Source organism: Schistocerca cancellata, chromosome 10, assembly GCF_023864275.1.
Source record: "Schistocerca cancellata isolate TAMUIC-IGC-003103 chromosome 10, iqSchCanc2.1, whole genome shotgun sequence".
NCBI lineage: Eukaryota > Metazoa > Arthropoda > Insecta > Orthoptera > Acrididae > Schistocerca > Schistocerca cancellata.
In genome coordinates this window covers 85,081,829-85,104,246 of record NC_064635.1, presented here as the reverse complement: position 1 = coordinate 85,104,246, position 22,418 = coordinate 85,081,829, and the positions used below count along the sequence as shown (strand labels likewise).

The window sequence follows — 22,418 nt, the reverse complement described above, 5'->3', positions numbered from 1 at the left end:
TAAGCCCATTACATCAAACGACCACCATATTTGGGACACTATACTACATTGAACCTTATACACGAATGAAACTACAGTAACGCAACAGATAGTAATAGCCTATTTCATATACATTCACGTGCTTGCTTAAACTACTCAACAAAACTTTGTAAGGCATTATTTAATTGTCTCGTTTTGATCAATGGCACTACCTTAACATATTTCCAAGGTTCCGTAAATAGTGACATTTACATCAGTATATCATAGCAGTTGCAAGAAACATCGTTCCAAAAAATATCTAAAGTTCAGTTGAACTGGGCGCCTCGTATGCATCAAACAGTGCTCAAGATTAATATCAGACTGATGAAAAGGGCATTGTGAATGTCTTTGACGTTATTTTTCCATGCGCGTAATTATTGTTTCCTTGGACTTTTCCCGAAAATTATACATTCAGAGAAAATACCATGGAAAATACTGTATACGATTGAAAATCCATGGTGACTACAACAATGTGCTTTCAACTGATTTCAGAAAAACACAGTAAACACAAAAAACGGGGCGGAAACCAAATTTGTATATACTCAAGAAAATTGCATTTATTCATATACGACAGCAAGAGATAAAATTTGCTAGTAGAATTTTCATGTATCTAATTTCAGACATGAATAACTTTGGTCGAAGAACGAATATGTTTCGTTATAAAGCAACCTTCATACATCAGTGCGATTAAAGTTATTTATATTGTTAAAATAACTGATACAAACACCACATGGTCTTCCATGTAATGAATACCGGCACGCTCGTGTGTTATGTTGGATAGGCTGTATAAAAACAAACGACAGTCAGAACTCGAAATTCAACATGACGGAAGAGGGAGATGACAGAGAAACTATCTGTGATTCGGTGGTAAATACAAACTACAGCTTCATTATACATACCTAAATACTGAAATATTCTGTACTTTAAGGCTTTATGAAAACCCCATGAGTCGTGTTCAGTTTGTCCTGCATTGTTGTTTCATCGTGTAATAGGTTAGGACAGGTGTCTGCTGTACACATTCAGCTGTAGTTTTACTTGTAAGCTGATTTTAGTGTACCACACGTTTTCATATACCATTTAAACAAAGCGGAAAAGTTCCAGCATGTCGTATGTGCAGATTTTTGTGTTGTTCGGATGTCTGACGCCTTTGTTTACATCTGGCATTTATTGTTTTTCGCTATGGCTATGATGCAGGTTATGTTTTGATACAAACAATCTCAAACAAAATGCAGTTTAGGGAAGAAATCATAGCTAAATATTCATGACACCGTACGAGATTCAGTTTAGTTCTTGTCCTTGTTTTTCCGTAACTATACTATTATGTCAATAATTTAGTGTAATTTAAATTTGAAGTTGCGATAGTGTACTTCATAAATACTTGCACGAAAGCCTTGTGAGTACGTGTTCAGTATATTATTAGCTACAAATAGTTATTATTACGTGTGTTGTTAATGATATTACTAATTGTGAATGCAGATTTCGGAAATGTTTTATGTTGACACTATTGTTTTGTTGAAGGCATCTCTAACGGAAGGATGTCGATTGCCAGTTCGGATGCATGGAGGTGACGATTGGCGTAAGTTAAAGGATTATCTGATACCGACGACTGAATTTATTCCATAATTCGATAAATGTTCCGTTCATCTAATGTGTTTTGGTTTTGTTACAGCTCTCGCAGAAATAGTCAGCTTACGTGAAGTCAATGGATCGAAGAGTTTTTATGTACATTACGTCGATTGTAAGTATCCACATTCATTGTCTTTTATTTTAGCATGAATTTTTTAGGTATTGCTCGGAAGTTAGAACGAACGTGTAATGTTTTCCAGCTAAGGTCGTTATTCGGTTATAGAGGGACTAGTTGGTATAGCATATTTTTAAATCACTAACGTTGTGAAATAATATAATTCGCCCCATATAAAACTTTTCAGTATAAAGGTGGTAGGCGATTTTATGACTAAGCGTTGTAGCTACTTTTGGAAAAATATTTGGGTATACATTTGTTTTTCACCACTGCCATTTCTGTAATACAGTGTAAAAGTCTGCAGAAGTATCAGTTCCGGTAAATTTTCTGTGTTGTAACTGTTGTTGGAAGAAGTCGATGAGAATGTTTCTACATTAGGTAATGTGCCAATACAAAAACATTTTTGTATGTTTGAGATGTGGTTGTGCCCACATTACTGTGTTATCATTAAACACTAGAAAAAGTAGTTTGTGGCAGACGTGATGTACACAGATTTCATGAGCTGTGGAAATATTTAAATTACGTTGGGACAACAGTGCTTTATGAACAGCCATAATACTTGCCAATAAACTAAATAAATTTATCATTTCATGTTCCACAATATAATGAGAGATTATTAAAAGGACACATTCGTTCTGCAAATTAAGATGTTCTATACCAGAAACATTTAATGAACAAAGTATTATAGTAGTACCAATCGTCATAGATGGTATTTAAGGCCAGAGTGTGATTCCGGTAGATACTAATTATAGAAACTGGTGGAAATTGTTGTATGTGCTCAGTCTGTGGGTGCCTTTCATCTTTTATGGCCTCTTGAGAGAATTTTATCTTCTGAGAATTGTTTACTGATGCCTCATGGCGGAATGTTAAGGTTCCAAATTTAACTGCTGTAAATCAAACACTGGAATAAATAAACACAGAGGAGAGGAAAATATATTTAGCATAATAAATAAATTGACAGCAGACTGCCCAGTTTCGTACTCCATCATCTATATAATATTGATATTATTATTATTATTATTATTTCTTTCCTTTCTTAGTTGTTATGTCTGGTTAAAAATGGGAAGTGACGCGGACCTTGATCAAGCGTGACTTAACTGTACAGTATATGTTACATTGCATTTAGGAACTTTCGGGTAATTGAACATTTATCAATAATTACAGATTTCTGTAGTTATATATATATATATATGTTTGGATGTAGCTGTATTGCGTTGATGTACTGGTGGATATTGTGTGGTATCCTGTTATTTTTTATTATTACGCGGATCTGATCAGCTAGTAGTTGTTCTGTTAAAAATTTTGGGATTACCGAAGTGTCCGATTCCACCCGTCTGCTTTGACCCATGACGTCATCAATATGCCAGACATGGCTATTCTAAGTGTCTCCAACATGGTGCATAATCTGTCACTACATACACACGGCAACAAACACGAAAATACGTATAAGTAAGACAATAACATCTCCCTCCAAAAATACAATCAGACTAACGGGGCAGCCGCGGGAAAATGGGGGTTTTATGGAGGGGACAAGCTAAATACAACAGTAAAAACAAGACACACCAAGATCCCAAAACACAAAAATGACGAGAAAAAAAATTACAAAATCTACAGCAATCAGACACTTCCCGTGACCAGTATTGGTCAACTGCAGCTGACGATACCGAAGCACAAACAGCAAAAGCTACAAAAATTGGAATCACACGTTTCCCTTGACCACAGCTGACGATACCAAAACACCAATACCTACATATAAAACTACGAAAATTGGAATCGGGCATTTCCCTTGACCTATATAGGTCAATCATAACTATTGATACGAAAAAACCACCATCTACAACTATGAAAAACAAAACCAAAACCGCACCACCTCAAAAATTCAAAAGTCAAACATTCCTACGTAAAATAAAAGACATTCAGAACACAAAAAACACAACAAGACAACATCTACAAACACAACCAATTCATAAACTCCACATAGCAATGACGTCACACACCACGACACCCTTACGTCATGGGTCAAAGCATACGGGTGGAATTGGATGCTTCCGTTGACCCAAAATTTTAATTCTGGGTATCTGGTAATAAATGTTGTGTATACTTGTGATCTGTATCCATTTGTGTTGGTTCCTAAGTTTGTTGCTTGGCAATAACAGAACATGAGTTGTCGGTTAACTTCATCTGACCATCTCATCCTCTGTCTTTGTTTTCCTTGTAGGGTGGTTGCAGGAAGCATATCTTGCAAAACACCTCTGTTTGAATTTAATTCATTTTCCATGTGGCTAGCAGTGTAGTTACCATTGTGGATGGGCATAGGATTCAATTGTCTTCAGAGTAAAACATGTGCCAGCTAAGCATGAAGCATTTGAACATTTGTTCTGCCTACATTAAACTCCTTACACTACTTAAACACATTCATTCTGTTGATAACACATTCGCTGCAAACTGTTTTGGTTTGCAAAAAATTTTTGGAAGGTGTTAATCCTTCTCCGAGTAGGAAGCAGATCACAGCTCATGGTTCATACTTGGCGGAATTTCTTACTGATATCTTTCATGCAACTGGACACTAAAACGTGAATGTATGTCGTACTGTGTTCCTGCGATGCTCGCACTAGTCAGGGGATCCCCCTCTACCACTCATTCTAACCAAACATCGAAAAAGAAAAAACCACAGTCCGTTATGATCACAGTACTTTAACTTTATGAACATGCCTCGTATTTATTATGATTGATGCAGTGTTATGATGAATGTCCTTTTTGATCAGAGTTTAAATTGACATCAGTTTGGATTTTACGAGAATTTTATTCACATATTAAAATTATAAAATACTGGGGGTCAATGAATGCTGTTTATTTTGCACTTCACTGGCGCATCAATGTCTGAAGATAAGCTTTTTAGGTGAAATCTGTCAGTGAACTTATGTTGGTATATTTCATTCACTTCATTGGAAAAAAAAGGTGCTCACACTAGTACGCAGGTCCAGATATAGTCGTAGCTCCAAACTTGTAAAGTCTTGGGAATTTATATTTACACTCTTCTACCAACACTGGGGTAACTTTTCAGTTCCACGACATTAGAAATTGTGGTTTTGAGGCCAAGAACTCATCAAGCGATGTTTGGAGCACATTTTCATTCAGAAAGGAAGTTCCGTGAAGGTTGTTCGATAGTGAGTGGAATAGGTGAAAATCTGAGGGCACAAGATGAAGTGAATAATGTGGGTGCAGAACGACTTTGCAGCCCAACTTCTGTATGTGTTTTTTGTTAGTCCAGTAGAATGTGGGTGGACATTATTGTGGAGTAGCATCACTTCACGCAGTCTTCCTGGACATTGTTCTTTGATTGTGGCTGCAAGATGTCTCAGTAGTTGACATTAAATGTCAGCAGTGATGCTTATGGTTTGGGGAAGCAGTTCGCGGTACATCACACGATTGCTGTTCCACCAGATGCATGACATTATCTTTTGTAGATGCGTGCAGGTATTCATATGGGGAGTTGCTGCTTTGTTTGGGCTCAAGCATTCCTTTCTTTTCTGTATTTGTTTAGAATAAAGACACCATTTCTGATCACCAGTCATGATACAGGATAGGAATAGTCCGCATTTTTCACAAGTCAATTGGTGGCGAGCAAGCAGAGATGCACATATGACCCACCCGTTGATTTTTGTGATTTTGGCTTAGATCATGCAGTAGCCATGCACTCAATTTTTGAACCTTCCCATTGCATGCAAATGTCACACGGTGGTGGAATGAACACAGTTCATCACATTTGCCAGTTGTAGAGTATACTGACATGGATTGTTGTGGATTAATGTGTTTAAACAATCTTTATCAGACTTCAAAGGTTTTCCTGAATGTGGAGAGTCACTAATGTCCAAACAATCCTCCTTCAAATGAGGAAATAGATTTCTTGCCTTGCTCTGCTCAGTGGCATTACCCCCATACATAACACACGTTTCTGGCTGCAACTGCCCCTGTCACATCTCCTCTTGAACTCAAACAGAAGAATATGTTGGAAATGTTCAGATTTCTCCACTTGACACTCCATTTTCTAATGTCCACAGCCCCAGTCACTATCTCCAAATGACAAATGACTATATTTAAAATTCAAATAGCAGCAGTGAACTACAAATAAAAAATGACAATCGATAAATAAACCCATAGCAAATGGAATACCAACATGCAAAACAAAAATGCTGCAGACTTATGCAACAACCTAATACCTAAAAAGCTTTCAAGGCATTCCCATGTGGGAAATTTATTCCATATGTGCAGACCTCTGTCTTTTTGTGGTATGTCTGTCTACAAGGATACGGTTGTACAGTGCAGATTGTAACTACGGCTGACCTTCTCATCCAAGGAATCCTAGGTGATTTACCAGAATCAGGTCTTACAAGCTGCATTATTCTGTCTTTGCACAGTAGGTTTTGTGTGCCCGAGTGATAGGGTGTAAGAGTTTCCTGCATTGCTTTTCCATCTAACTGCACTCCAGAACACTGTGAGTAATTTGCTGTAGATTATGCGTCTCCCTTTCCCTTAACAGGTTGCAGTAGTCTTATATGAATGCCGGGCTATACATGGATCAGTGTCTTCACTAATTTCAAACTAAAGCACAAAGCAAAGTGAAGTACCCAAAGCATTTAGTATTGATTGGCAGTGCTGTAAACAAGGTAGCAAGGGTTGACATTCACCATACGCAGCAGATCTCCTTAAATGTATACTGTTTTGATGTAGTTTGTCAAAATTGTTGTAAGAATCACACAGTAGGAAACAGTTTGAATGTAGAAAGGTTCTCAAAGTAAAGTAAGCAAAGCCAATTTCACGTGCTATGTTTGTTAACAAAAAAATATGAAGTGTTGTCTGTAACTGAAAATCAGCCTGAGCCAGTTTATTGACACTCTTCTGATACAAACCTTCAAGAATATGAATCAGTTTAAATACTGGTATGAAAGAAGAGGCCTCAAGTAACCGTTTGATTGGGATATTTGAGACCTGACAACTCTGCCTCGGCTAATGCATAGTCTCGCCTCAACTTGGCTGTCGAATACTTCCTGCATGCTCTCATTTCTCAGTTTCGTTTTGTCCAAAGTTTTCGACTCACACTTTGAATGTTAGGTGTATTTTAGGTTTATTTATACTGAGGTGACGAAAAATCATGGTTTAGTCATATTGACATATACAGATCGCTGTCGTACCGTTTACATAAGGTATCAAAGGGTGGTGCATTGGCTAAGCTGTCGTTTTTACTTGGGTAATTCATGTGAAAAGGTTTCCAATGTGATTATGGCCGCACTACGGGAATTAACAGACCTTGACCACAGAATAGTAGTTGGAGTTAGATGTGTGGGACATTCCATTTTGGAAATAATTGTAGAATTCAATAATGGCGTGTCAAGAGTGTGCCAAGAATACTAAATTTCAGGCATTACCTCTCACCACAGACAACAGAGAAGCCAATAGACTTCACTTAATGACCGAGAACAGTGACATTCGCATAAAGTTGTCAGTGCTACAGACAAACAACACTGCATGAAATAATCACAGAAACCAGTGTGGGACGAACAACAAAAGTATCTGTTAGGACAGTGCGGTGAAATTTGGCATTAATGTGCTGTGGCAGCAGACAAACGACATGAGTGCCTTTGCTAACAGCTCGATATTGCCTGCAGTGCCACTTCTGAGCATGTCCATGTTGGTTGGACTTTACACGACTGGAAAATCATGGCCTGGTCAGATGAGTCACGATGTCAGTTGGTGAAATGAAATGTCGTGTGGCGAGGGCCTCCCATTGGGTAGACAGGTCGCCTGGTACAAGTCTTTTCAGTTGACACCACTTCGGCGACATGCACGTCGATGAGGATAATATGATGATGAGGACAACACAACACCCAGTCCCAGAGTGGAGAAAATCTCCAACTCAGCCAGGAATCTAGCCCGGGCCCTACACATGGCATCCTGCTGTGCTGACCACTCAGCTATGGAGCGGGCATGTCAGTTGGTGAGACGTAATGGGAGACTTCGAATGTGGTACAGACCCCACGAAGCTGAGACGCAAGTTGTCAGCAAGGCACTGTGCAAGCTGATGGTGGCTCCGGAATGGTGTGGGCTGTGTTTATGTGGAATGGACTGGGTCCTCTGATCCAACTGAACCTATCATTGACTGGAAATGGTCATGTGTGGCTTCTTGGGACCATTTGCAGCCATTCATGGACTTCATGTTCCCAAACGATGATAGAATTTTTATGAATGACAGTGCACCATGTCACCAGGCAACAATTGTTTGCAACTGGTTTTGTAGAGCATTCTGGACAATTCAAGCGAATGCGTTGGCCACCCAGATTGTCTGACACAAATCCCAATGAACATTTTTGGAATGTAATAGAGAGGTCAGCTCATGCACAGTATCCTGCACTGGCAACACTTTCACAGGTATAGATGGTTATAAAGACAGCACAGCTCCTTTTCTGCAGCAGGCTTTCACCGGGTTTGTTTGTCCGTGCCACGTCGAGTTGCTGCAGTGCTCTGGGTAAAAGATGATCTGACAAGATATTTGAAGGTACCCCGTGACTTTTTTCACCTTAGTCTATGTAGAGTGTTTACAGTACAGCAGTCTTCATAGGAATGGTCTCGCAGCAAAGATAAAAAACATAGTCAACAGAAAACTCAACATGCATGTTCAACAAGCATCATCTGTTAGGTTTACGTAAACTACAAAGGTGATGCAGAAGGACTGCAAGCACGATTATTGAACTTATGATGAAGTTGGGCATTGTACATTGTAGTGCCAGTAACAATGAAGTGTGGTGAGAATTTGCAAATAGTGCTGGACTCAAACGGGCCCTGTATTCCACCCCAGCTAACCAATAAGCAAGCGTAAGTCTCAAATCTTTTACAGTAGTCATCCACACCTACATCTCTACTCTGCAAGCCACTTAATAGTGTGTGGCGAAGGGTACTTTGTGTATAACTGCCACTTCACCCTTTTTCTGTTCTGCTTGCAAATGGTTTGCAGTATAAATATTGCTGGTGACCTGCGTGAGCTCGAATCTTTCTAGTTTTACCTTCACGGTCTTTTTGCGAAATAGGAAGAAGCAATATATTGGTTGAGAATTGTAGTAGGTTGGTGCATATGTTTGTAGCATTATTGTTTTGCATGCTGGTATTCTGGTTGCTACGGGTTTATCACTCAGTTTTCATTTTTTGTTTGTAATTCACTGTTGCTATTCGGGTTTAGGTATCCCCATTTTGTGATAGCGAGTAACACTGTAGAAGCCAGAAAATGGAGTGCCAAGCTTAGAAATCGAAACATTTGTGGCATATTCTTCAGTAGAAGGTTGACAACAGTTGAGGCAGCTAGAGACATTTGTGCTATGCATGGGGATAATGCCACTGGACAGAGTACAGCAAGAAAGTGGTTTCCTTGTTTTGAAAAGTATCATTTTGACGTTAGTGACTCTCCATGTTCAGGAAGACCTTTGGGGCCTTGATGAAGATCGTTTAAACCCATTAATCCACACCAATGTACTCAAGAACAGGCAAATGTGATGAACTTTGATCATTCCCCCATCATGCAACATTTGCATGGATTGGAGAAGGTTAATAAATTGGGTGGATGGGTACCACATAATCTAAGCCGAAATCACAAAAACCAGTGGGTGGCTATATGTGCATCTCTGCTTGCTTGTTATCAACTGGCGCTTGGAAAACACCGGCCATTCCTAGCCTGTATCATTACCGGTGATGAGAAATGGTGTCTTTATGCTAACATACAGAAAAGATAGGAATGATTGAACCCAAACAAAGCAGCAACTCCTCATACAAAGATCTAAAAGCATCCACAAAAGATAATCTTTTGTCTCTGGTGAAACTGTGATGATGTGGTGTACCCTATGCTTTTTTTTTTTTCTAAAAAAAAGTTTTAGGGTACTCTGGCATTGGATATAACTTACTCACTGGTCATACCGGACTCGAGAGTCCATTACCGCAGCAACGTATTTTCGCTACCTGTCCCTGTCTTACGCTATTTCCTTCCATTCACCTTCAATACTTAGGCTCCTTAAATCAGCCTTCACATTGTCCTCCCATCTACGCCTCGGTCTCCCCACAGGATGTTTTCTCTCTAGGTGCCCTACCAGTACTCTGCGCGCTGTCCTGCCCTCATCCATTCGAGCTATGTGACCCGCCCATCGCAGCCTACGTGATTTAATAATACTGATTATGTCAGGGATTGAATAGAATTCGTGAAGCTCTTCGTTATGCAGTTTTCGCCACTCTCCGCTAATGTCATCCCTTTTTGCTCCAAAAATTTTCCTCAAGATTTTGTTTTCAAATACTCGAAACAGCTTTTCATTTTGCACAGTGAGAGACCAAGTCTCACACCCATACAGCATAACTGATAGAATAATAGTTTTGTATATTCTAATCTTTAAATTCCTAGACAATATCTGTGATGAAAGTAATCTATTCACTGAGAAGTAGCATGCATTTCCTGCCCGTAATCTCTTCTTCAGTTCGGATTCAATCTCATTTCTCGTAGTGATGTCCACGCCTAGATACTTAAATGTGTTTACTTTTTCAGACTGCATGTCTCCAACTCTTAACATTTCCTGATCTACTGCTGTTGGCATTCTAGTAGTAACCAGGTATTTAGTTTTGTCTTCACTTATCCTTAGACCTACGTCTTCACTAGCCTTGATTAACGCATTCGCATTTGCTGTTACAGATTCTTTCCTATCCCTAATGATGTTTAGATCATCTGCATACCCTAATATCTTAATATTTCCATTTAACTCCACACCCTCTGAATTATCTGCTACCATTCGTACAATATTTTCTAGGACTAAATTAAAAAGTAGCAGAGACAGGGCATTTCCCTGCTTAAGTCCGTTCTTTATTACAAATTCTTCTGACTCCAATTTCCCCACGCGTACTCTACCTTTTGTGTTTTTGAAACTCGCTTCTATAAGTCTAACATACTTCTTTGGTATTCCAAGTTCCACAATAAATCTTTACAATTTTGATTGCAATACTGAATCATATGCTTTTGTAAAATCTATGAAAAGATTATGAACTGGTTTATTGTATTCCCATTTCTTTTCCAAAATTTGACGCAGGGTGAATATTTGGTCTATGGTTGATCTGTTCCTCTGAAAGCCAGCTTGGTAATACCTCACAATTTCATCTGCATATGGTGTAAGCCTGCTTAGCAGAATAGTCGAGAAATATTTGGATCATACTGGTAATAGTAATATCCCTCTGTAATTACTACAATCCATTTTGTCGCCCTTCTTAAAAATTGGGATCAGAATCGACTCCTGCCACTCATCAGGTATCATCTCTGAGTTCCATACTTTAGTTATCACTTTGTGAACTACTTCCACCAATTTTTGTCCACATTTTTAACTAATTCTGCAGTTATGCAATCTGATCCTGGTGCTTTATGGTTTTTCAATTTGTTGATTGCATCTCTTACTTCCTTTAACATTGGCTCAGGTATCAGGGGTTTTGCTGTATGTATTTTGTACGCCTGCTCATTTCCTGCTTCCTGGTGTACATTTAATAGATGTTCAAAATGCGCCCTCCATTTACTTAATATAGCACTGGGGTCTGTCAGTATTCCCCAAGCATCCCCTCGAAGTGCATTTGTCCTAGCCCTGAAGCCCTTCCTATACCCATTTATGTCTAGGTAAAGTTCCCTAATGTTTTTTGTTTTACTGTTTGTTTCCATTTTTGTAATTTGATTGTTCAAATAATCCCTCTTCTTTGCCCTTAGCCTACGACCAACTTCCCTTCTCAAGTTCAAGAACTCCTCTCGTTTTCTGTCTCCCATTCTATCCCAATCTAATCGTGCTTTTCTCCTTTCCTCTACCAGGTTCTTGCATTCCTCATCAAACCACGGTTTCCTCCTGTTCTTCTTAATTGTACCTATTGTGACCTTCGCTGCCTCTTTGAAATTATTCCTCACAGTGATCCACTGTTTATTTACATCCTCATCTTGATCTTCGTGTCTCCTGAGAGCATCAAACCTATTTGAAATTTCTATCATGTACCTTCTTCTAAAGTTTTCATCATTTAGCTTGTCAGTGTTGAACCTAACAAGTTCTGTATCGTGACACCTTGATATTGCTGTAGATAGCCGTTGGTGAACTTTGGCAACTACAAGAAAATGATCAGAATCGCAGTCTGCTCCCCTGAAAGTCCTAACATTTTCTATACTAGTGTGCCATCTCTGATCTACAAGAACATGATCAATTTGGTTTCGGGTGTGTCCATCTGGAGAGACCCAAGTTGCTTTATGAATGTCCTTCCTTTTGAAATATGTGCTCTCAACAATCATGTCTTTTGAAACAGTAAAATTAACCACCCTTGTGCCATTATCATTTGAAATGTTATGTAAACTTTCTTTCCAAATTGTAAGCCAGAATGCTTTCTCCTTCCCTATCTTCGCATTAAAATCACTTATGAATAATTTTGTATCATACGAGGAGAATCCGTCCCACAGTTGATCTAGCTCTTCATAAAAGCCGTCTTTAACAACCTCTTCAGTGTCCTCAGTTGGTGCATGTACATTAATTACTACTAGTCTATTCCACCTGCCAGACAACACTATAACTGATAGTCGGTCACTAATGAGCCTTATATCTCTGATTGCATGAAGCACTTTTCTCTGTACTGCGAAACCTGTTCCGAAACTGTGAGCTTCCGCACTTCCATAGAAAAATGTATAGTTAGCCCTCTTTATGCTACCCTCCCCTTGCCACCGAGTTCCTTGAATAGCTGTAATGACTACATCGTATCTATCTAATTCGTCTAAAAATGTCTGGAACTTTCCTGGCCTGTTCAAACTTTTATCGTTCCATGTTCCCAATCTGAAAGTTCCTTTCGGCCTGAATCTCTTCGAAGTAGGTTCCGCCCGGAGATCCGAATGGGAACCTAGTTTACCTCTGGAATATTTTACTTCAAAGAGACCCATGCCCATTAATGTTGCTGATTCTTGATGAATAGATTTGATAGTAAGAGAAGAAGAAACAGGGATGGTTCTTCACGCCATCGCCTGCTCCCGACGGGCTGTCTGTGACTGCTTATTTTTTTGTATTCGCAGCTACCCTTCATATCTGAAGGCCGTATCTCCTATCCGCAACCTGGGGACGCGCTGTGCTGTGGTGGTAGGGGCCTACGAGACAGCGGCATTGGATATAATGCAGTGAAAATTACTTATAACTGAAGCATGGGATACCACCCATCTGCTTTTAGCCATGACACCATCAACATGTCTAACTTAAAAAAAAAAAAAGAGGGTATTGGACTCTTAAGTTGACTTTACTACAGCTCAAATGAAGGTTTACAGTTTCACTTCCGTCATCCACTGATGTTGAACTTCCTGGCTTTTCACTCACACACGAATTATTGACAGTTTTTGATTTTTTAGATGCAGGAGAACAAGTAAAGTAGTTTGTTAGTTTTCTGCTCATCTCTCACCTCCAACTTAACTTACAAGCTGCAACGAAAGACAGGACACACTGTAAAACTTCGCACAACTGACAAGAACAGAACAGCAAATGCAAACAAATAAAGAACAACAAAACTAAGATGGCAATGAATCTCGAAGGATTGTGGTAGCGGGATCGTAGAGACATCTATCGGTAGCTCGGCGTTTGAGCGTACGCATATCCGTTTAGCACTACTATCGCCCACTATTAGCGGGCGAGGGCACTACATACTAGTCGAACTGGCTGCCAGCGATTCAGTTGTCGAGAACGGTTGCCGCAGCTTTGAAATGCTTGAAACAGTCCATGACATCGCTTTTCCCACCAAAAACTGCACTGGTATCATTCGTATTACAATTACCAACGAGAAAAAATTAAATAAAAAATTTACCTCCGTGACATTGCAATTCTGTCAGAGACAGCAAAGGACTTGGAAGAGCAGTTGAACGGAATGGACAGTGTCTTGAAAGGAGGGTACAAGATGAACATCAACAAAAGCAAAACGAGGATAATGGAATGTAGTCGATTTAAGTCGGGTGATGCTGAGGGAATTAGATAAGAAAATGAGACACTATTAAAGTAGTAAAAGAGTTTTGCTATTTGGGGAGCAAAATGACTGATGATGGTTGAAGTAGAGAGGATATAAAATGTAGACTGGCAATGGCAAGGAAAGCGTTTCTGAAGAAGAGAAATTTGTTAACGTCAAGTATTGATTTAAGTGTCAGGAAGTCATTTCTGAAAGTATTTGTATGGAGTGTAGCCATGTATGGAAGTGAAACATGGACGATAAATAGTTTAGACAAGAAGAGAATAGAAGCTTTCGAAATGTGGTGCTACAGAAGAATGCTGCAGATTAGATGGATAGATCTCATAACTAATGAGGAGGTATTGAATAGAATTGGGGACAAGAGGATTTTGTGGCATAACTTGACTATAAGAAGGGATCGGTTGGTAGGACATGTTCTGAGGCATCAAGGGACCACTAATTTAGTACTGGAGGGCAGGGTGGAGGGTAAAAATCGTAGAGGGAGACCAAGAGAGGAGTACACTAAGCAGATTCAGAAGGATGTAGGCTGCAGTAGGTACTGGGAGATGAAGAAGCTTGCACAGGATAGAGTAGCATGGAGAGCTGCATCAAACCAGTCTCAGGACTGAAGACCACAACAACAAAAACAACAACCATCTCCGTGAAATAAATCTTTAGCACTCTTCCAAGTTCTCAACATTGTAAGAAAACTACTTCGTCGACGAAAAAGTTTAGGGGTATGCATCCCCAAGCATTCCCCCAGAAAAACAGCACTGGGTGTTACCCCCAGTGTTGGCAGACTGTTGTAAACAGTGAAGGAGAATATATTATTTTTGACTAAAGTCTCAGCTGTGTGTATCTATTGTGTTTATTACACTTATGGAAAAATACTATGAACTGATGTACCAACTAAACTGAACATATGCTCTCAGAACTTTAAAACTAAACGACATCGAGGTGTGTAATAGCTCTGTTGCAGCAGCTGCCACTGGGGTTGTCTGAGTATCTCCATGAACCTCATACTAAATGAATCTATAACAAAACATGCTGCCCGTCTTTGGATCTTCTTCATTGATCAATCTGGAACAGATCCTATACTGCCAAGCAATATTCATGTTTCGATGGAACGAGGGTTTTGTAAGTTATTACTTTGTGGGGAACTACATTTTGTGAGGATTCTTCTAGTGAATCTCAGTCTGGCACCTGCCTTACTTGTGATTAATTGTGTGTGGTCATTCCACTTGAAATTGCTCTGTATGTATTCTCCTAAATATTTTGTGGATGTGAGTATTTCCAATGATTGTTCAGCATTCCTGTAATTGTGCAGTAATTGGCCTTTCTGTCTATGGATGCATAATATGTTGGGTTTGTTTATTGAGGGTCAGCCACCAATCCCTGCACCAGGCAACCACGTGACTGACACATCAGTGCTAAAGAGCTTTCACACCTGACCACAATCATAGGTTTCCAGAATGAATTTTTCACTCTCAAGAAGAGTGTGCACTGTTTTGAAACTTCCTGTGTCCCAAATTAGGACTCAAACCCAGAACCTACCTTCCAGTGACTGTTCTCATGGGTGACCCTTAACTTTCCAAACTACACTTGTGGCAAGGTCTCCGCTTCAAGGGTAATCACGGAATTTGGAAATGTATCGTGAATAATGACACACTGTGCCAGGGAAATGGCAGCAACAGGTGGGTCAGACAGAATGTGCAGTCTTCTCTGTACACTGTCTAATCAAAAGTATCTGGATACTTATTAGTGAATATTTGTCCGCCCATTGCCTTCATTACGGACATTTTCGGTGAGGTGTCTAAATGTCTGTTGAAGAATGAGAATCCATTCTTCCTTGAGAGCCATAACCAGAGAAAGTAGTGATATCAGATGCTGGAGTCTGGAGCAGAGTTGACACTATAATCGTGCTGATACAAACACTCATTATCTCTGAATATGTGTCCATCCATTGCCTTCATTACAGACATTTTTGGTGAGGTGTCTAAATGTCTGTTGAAGAATGACAATCCATTCTTCCTTGAGAGCCATAACCAGAGAAAGTAGTGATATCAGATGCTGGAGTCTGGAGCAGAGTTGACACTATAATCGTGCTGGTACAAACACTCATTATCTCTGAACTGTTCCTCTACAGTATGCAGTACACGACGCTGCAAAATGTATTTGTATGATTTCATCATCTCTACTTCACTGTTGGCACTATACATGATAGCAGGTAACACAAAACACTTCCATGAGATGCCCACAGAGTAGAGCACAATTCATCAGTTCAGATCACTCATATCCAGTCATCCAGTGTTCAGCGTCGCCACTCTTTACACTGCCTTGAGAACCATGTAGCATTGGCTACAGAAATGTGTGGCTTATGAGGAGCTGCTTGGCCATTGTATCCAGTTTTTTTTTAAAAAACCTCTGCACACAGTATTGTGCTAGCTGGACTAATGGTAACACTTTGGAACTGTAGAGTTATTCCATCTGCTGATTTCATGCAATTTCTTACAACCACCCTCCACAGTGTTCGACTGAATGCTTTCTGGTCTTCGTGTAGCTGTAATTATTTCTCCACATTTCCACTTCACAATCACATCACCAAGTGTTGAATTGGGCAGCTTTAGAAGGATTGAAACATCCCTGATGGATTTGTTGCTCAGGTGACATCCTTACTGACAACACAATACTTCACACAATACTTCACACTTCCTTTTATACTGGCAGATCCACCTCCTGTGACATATAGTGGTCAATTCTGCAATACATAGGGGTGTTTGGAAACTTTTGATCGTATAGTGTGTGATTACCTTCATGCTTCCTACCACACGTCTCTGGGGCACTCCTAATGTTACCTTTGTCTCTGGTGAACACTCTCGGTCCAGAACACTGTATACTATTAGACTGTATTACTCAAACATTATTTGAGCCATTGACATAGTTGAGAACCTATACTTCGTTTGTGGTCTACAATGTGGCAAAGTGTCAAACACTGTCTATAGGAATATAGAATCTGCCTGTTAACCTGCATCTGTGATTTGCAGGATGCCCTGTGCAAAGGGTGAGCTTTGTTTTGTAGGAGTAATATTTTCTAAACTGATGTCGATGTGTGGACTGTGGGCTATTTGAGAAGGTAGAGATGAGTAGGTTTACTCATGATGTTTCTACAAAACTAGTGATCTGCAAGATTTGTTCGCTTCTACCATCCCCCAGTTGGCTCACCACTCCTTGGTGAGTTTGTGCTTGGATACCACAGGGCCCAGCCTTTGCGGCACCTTTTCCCTTTCCGTGCTGCATGTCTAATCTCCTCCTTTTCCCCCTTCCCTTAGGGAACATGTCTGGGATATTTTTGGGAATGTGTTCTGAAATTTCAGTAGCTGACATCAGAACAGTCCTTCCACTGTGTGTGTTCTTTCTTTCTTCATTCTACGTCTCCTGTCCTTCGTCAGCTTCAGCATTTGAGGTTCCTCTATGTTTCTTCTTCCTCCCTATGCACTTCTGAAGGTCAGCACATGGATCTGATGTGTAACAGCTGACTGGGAAATGCATAATTCCCAGCGTCGGATCACCAAGTAGGGTTGGCACATAACCCTGGTACAGGCCAGGCCCATGGAGGGGTGATTGCCTGAGCTATTACCGTCTCAAATTGCCTATTGGTCCCTCTGTCAGGAGTTCAGGTGGTGTGACCTGATGTGTGAACATTCACCTAAGGCGGGTGAGGCCCCTTCTGAGCTCCCCCTCCCCTCAGTTGGAAGGAGCACTCTACCAAAGACTCTGGCAATCGTGGGAGATTTTCTTGATATGACCCAATCATCATCTCAGTTTACATCTTCTACATATAAACAGAATGAGGCTAAAGATCCCAAGGATCTCCCAGCTACATCTCTGTTCTTCATGGTATAACGTACTGGAGGTCAGTCTTTTGCTATGGCTAATCTGTTTTTTATTCAGAAAGGTGTTGATGCAGTTGCGAGCCCTGTGAAATGCTGCTCTTGTTTACGTAATGGCACTTTGCTTTTGGAGACCAACTCTGATTTTCGAGCCCAACAAGTGCTTGCAGCTTCACTCCTCCATGGCTATCCTGTTCATGTTGAGGCCCATCAAATGCTGAATTCTCCTTGTGGTGTTATTTACTCTAGGCTGCTCAATGGTATGCCCGAGAGAGAAATCCAGACTTACCTCTCTGATTAGGGTGTCACTGCAGTCCTTCGAGTAATGAAAATGGTTGATACAGCGTTAGTGCCTATATGCACTTTTTTTCTCGCGTTTGACAGAGTAGTGGTTCCATCAAAGATCAAAGCAGGCAATGAAATCATCATGGTCCGACTGTACATTCCAAACCCGATGCAATGCTACCAGTGTCAACATTACAACACCTATCGAAACACAGCCAAATGTGTTACATATGGTAGGGATGCTCACGAGGACGATTGCCTCCATCCTTCTTCCTGCTTGCGAGCAACTGGGTGAGATACTTTTTCCTTTACCTGGATCTCCTGGACAGCCCACTCAAGATACAAGGGACAATCTCAAGATGAGGCTGCATGGTCACCATTGCAATTGATACAGCAGGAAGAGGGAGGATTGCAATGGTGACCATGCAGCCTCATCTTGAGATTGTCCCTTGTATCTTGAGTGGGCTGTCCAGGAGATCCAGGTAAAGGAAAAAGTACCTCACCCAGTTGCTCGCAAGTTGTTGGCTATTCGAAAGCTCTGCATCTTACCATCAGGCACGTACAATACTGTTATTGCTATGCCTCGCTCCACCAAGGACATGGTCATGCAGACTTATGACCTCAAATTTAGCATTGCAGTTACAAAATCGCCCAGTGTTACAGTAGCATCCCCGTCTCCTTCTGTTCCATCTGTGCAACAAGAAGCCACAAATTCTCCACCAGTAGCGAAATCCCTGCTACACGACCAGCAGGCCAGAAAGGACAGAAGGAATACTAATGTGAAGATTTCTTGCGTCCCTCCAGCCAGCAAACATCTGAATCTCCGTGTGCCAATCACAAAGGCTCTAAGAAATCAAACAAAGACAAAAAGTCTTCTCCTTCACTGACTCGGAGATCCTCTTCAGTGGTATCGATATGTGATATTCTCACCCAACTGACCTCCGTTTCGCCAGTGCACGCATTCAACCGTGTTTCTGCCCTGGAATCCGCAGACCAACTCAGAGAGACTGCTGACACATCTGTAGATCTCATGGAACAGGATCCTCCAGCCTCTGCACCCTGTAGCAGTGAGTCTTCTAAGGGTGGCATTCGGCAGCCACTGAGGTGACAATGCCTAATTTTTTCTCTCCTCGCTTTTCCCATTCATGACTCTCTTCCAGTTGAACATTCCCGGCATTAGATCCAACAAGGAGGAATTACAGCTGCTCATGGCATTGCAGCATCCAGTTGTTTTCTGCCTCCAGGAAACAAAATTGCATCCGTGCGACCACTTTGACCTCCCGCATGTCTTTCTGGTCTGCTTTGATCTTCCCCCCAAGGACAGCATTCTGCCTCGTGGGGGAGTCATGCTGCTGATCTGGGATGACATTCGTAGTCATACCATCTCATTGAACACCTGGCTGCAAGCTGTTGCAGTCCACAATTTCCTTCCTCGATTCACGTTTCCTCTTTGTAATGTGTACATACCTCAGTCATTTGGTGTCACCAGGGCAGACTTTCTCCAGCTTATTGGTTAACTCCCTCACCCCTTTTAGCTGCTCTGTAACTTTAATGCACATCATACCCTTTGGGGCCCTTCCAGAACCTGTCAGAGAGGTGCCCTCTCTGCTGATCTTCTCAATCAACTCAGCTTCATCTGCCTTAACACTGGAGTACCACATTCCTTTCCGACTCGGTGCACACCTGTTCCCATTTGGACCTCTCATTCTGTACTGCCCAGCTTGTCTGTCGTGTCGAGTGGTCCATTGTCTCTGACACATACTCGAACAAGCATTTCCTGTGTGCTATCCATTTGCTGACTCCTACCCCACCTACGTGTAAACCCCATTGGCATCTTTCTGAGGCCGACTGAGGGCTTTACTCCTCCCTGGCAACCTTTGATGAACAAAATTTCCCCAGATGTGACGACCAGGTAGAATACATTACAAACATTTCCGCAGAACGTTCCATTCCTTGCACTTCATCTTTACCAATCCCTGTCCCAGTCCCTTAGTGGATCTAGGTGTGGTGCAATGCAATTCACACACGGAGACATGCTCTCCACGTTTCTAACCCTACAATTGCAAACTGCATCCGTTGTAGACAGTTGCATGTGCAGTGTTGTCGAATTCCTTGCAATGGCAAAAATGCTAGCTGGATTTCATTTGCCAGTCTTTTTAACAGTTCCATTCCTTCATAGGAGCAGCCTGTGTTGGCACTCAGTGACCAAGGTCCTTTCCTCAATTTCTGGCCTGGCAGTAGCAGATGATGTCAAGTGGACACTATTGCTATCTCCAACACCTTGGGCTGCTATTTTGCGGAAATTTCGAGCTCCACCCACTATCACCCCGCCTTCCTTCATCGGAAATGAGTGGAGGTAGCTCGGGCGATACCTTTCTCTTCTCACAATTGTGAGTGCTACAATGCTGCCTTTACTCTATGGGGGAGCTAGATCATGCTCTCACTTCATCCTGATCCTCCACCCCAGGGCCGGACGATGTTCACTTTCAGATGTTGAAGAACCTTTCTCTTGTGGGCAAGCATTTTCTCCTTCATACGTACAATCATGTGGGCAGAGGGCACATTTCCCAGATGCTGGTGCAAAGCCACTGTTGTACTCATACCTAATCCCAGCAAGGACAAACACCTTCCTTCTAGTTAGCACCCCATTTATCTCACCAGCTGTGTCTGCAAGGTGATGGGACGTATGATTCATGCTTGGCTGGTATGATGGCTCAAATCTCTCAACTTACCACTGCACAGTGTAGATTTTGAGCGTGCCGTTCTGCAGTTGACCATCTTGTCACTTTGTCAACCCGTGTCATGAACGGTTTTCTGTGGAAATACCAAATTGTGGCCGGTGTTTCTCGGTTTGAAGGTAGCTTACGACATCTGCTGGAGGACTGGCATCCTCCATACACGCTACTTGTGGGGCTTCTGCGGCTGCAAGCCCTGTTTCCTTCAGCAATTTTTATAAGACAAAGTTTTCAAGGTACGTGTAGGTTCTGCCTTGTCGGGTGCCTTTATCTGGGGAAACTGTGTGTCTCAGGGTTCCATCCTGATTGTCGACCCCTGTGCTATTGCCAGTAACCCTGTAATGGCCTGTCTCGTGCCTGGCATCTCTGGCGCCCTTTTCGTTGACGATTTTGCGATCTATTGCTGTTCTCCATGGACTTGTCTCCTTGAGCGGCGTCTTCAGCGATGTTGCGGTCGACTTCACTTGTGGTGCATCGACATTGGCTTTTGCTTTTCCACTGACAAAACTGTTTGTATGAATTTCTGGCTGTGCAGTGGGTTTCTTCCGCAATTCTTACATCTTGGGCCTGTTGCTCTCCCGTTGGGCCTTTTGCTCTCCTGTTCGCTGAAACTACAAAATTCCTGGGGCTCATGCTTACACAGGTTTTTCAGCCGCTCCAATTCTCTCAGCGCCCTTCGCAGCCTCTGTGTGGTGTAAATCATCCATCCCTTCGTGCAACGGGTCCAAGAAAGCTTCTACTTGCACTTATCAGCTTTTTAGTCTGTTTCTGACCACCCATATAAGGTACTAGAGTTGTGTGACAACTCCCTCCCCCCCTTTTTTTTTATAAATGAGTCTAGGTCTATACTTTGTAACAAACTGTTTTGTTTCTGTTTCTGCCAAATCAGTTACATAGGCTTTTGGAGTTTACAAACATCTTTTTCTGGAATATCTTTATTAATATTGCATTTTGTTACTCAGGTAAGGAGGACACACAATATTCTGTAATTGTAAGGGAAATACATGTACATTATAGATTTTGTACCATGAATGAATCGACAGACACAGTATAATTAATAACAACAGAAGAACTTTACAATTTATCTGCATATTAACTAGATGATTTTCTTTCGGAACTGACATTAAAATGAAACACGTGAACTAGTACAGCTTCTAACACTTGTCATTCATCTTAAGATTTCCTGAAGGCATTTAGTGCCAATATATTATTAACTGACAATTAATTTTAAGCATCTAGTGATACTATACTTCATCAGAAACAAGTCATCTTTGAGTGAATCAAGGACCATGAGAATGACAGGCCATGCCGCTTACGTAACAGTACAACACTGCAGGTCTTAAGAGTACCAACAGCTGTCTCTGTTGGGGAGTAAGTCAATATTTCAGATGAGTTTAATAATTCTTAATTGCGTGTTGACATGCATGCAAGTCCTAAACAGCATGACATAATTCAGACCTTTTGTTGGGTACATTTTCAGAGTTAAATATTGATTTCCCATGACCCTTGCATGGAGCAGAGCATTCGTGAAGTGTGACAGCCCAGCTGACTAGTGTGACACCGTATGTTTCTTGCAGAGCCTGTGTATCTCGCTGGTCCCGAGTGAACAGCCCCCACCGACTCTACTTCTCTGCAACAATGAAACTCGATAGCAGTTGACAGATGTGCTTCCTCATTTTGACATTACTAACCAGTAAGCTTCAAGTGGGCTTCTCCCATGTGTGGAATTCCCGTGAGATT

General features: G+C 41.2%; 1 protein-coding gene across 1 annotated transcript in view; it reads left to right on the top strand.

Annotated features, from left to right (window-relative positions):
* Positions 1 to 764: 764 nt before the first annotated feature.
* LOC126106889 (histone acetyltransferase Tip60-like) overlaps positions 765 to 22,418 on the top strand; it is a 125,258-nt gene continuing 103,604 nt past the window's right edge. Inside the window, exons 1-3 of the mRNA XM_049913299.1 lie at positions 765 to 885; positions 1,537 to 1,594; positions 1,688 to 1,756. Coding sequence (XP_049769256.1) covers positions 841 to 885; positions 1,537 to 1,594; positions 1,688 to 1,756 — 172 coding nt within the window. The 5' untranslated portion in view covers positions 765 to 840. The remainder of the gene's footprint in view (positions 886 to 1,536; positions 1,595 to 1,687; positions 1,757 to 22,418) is intronic.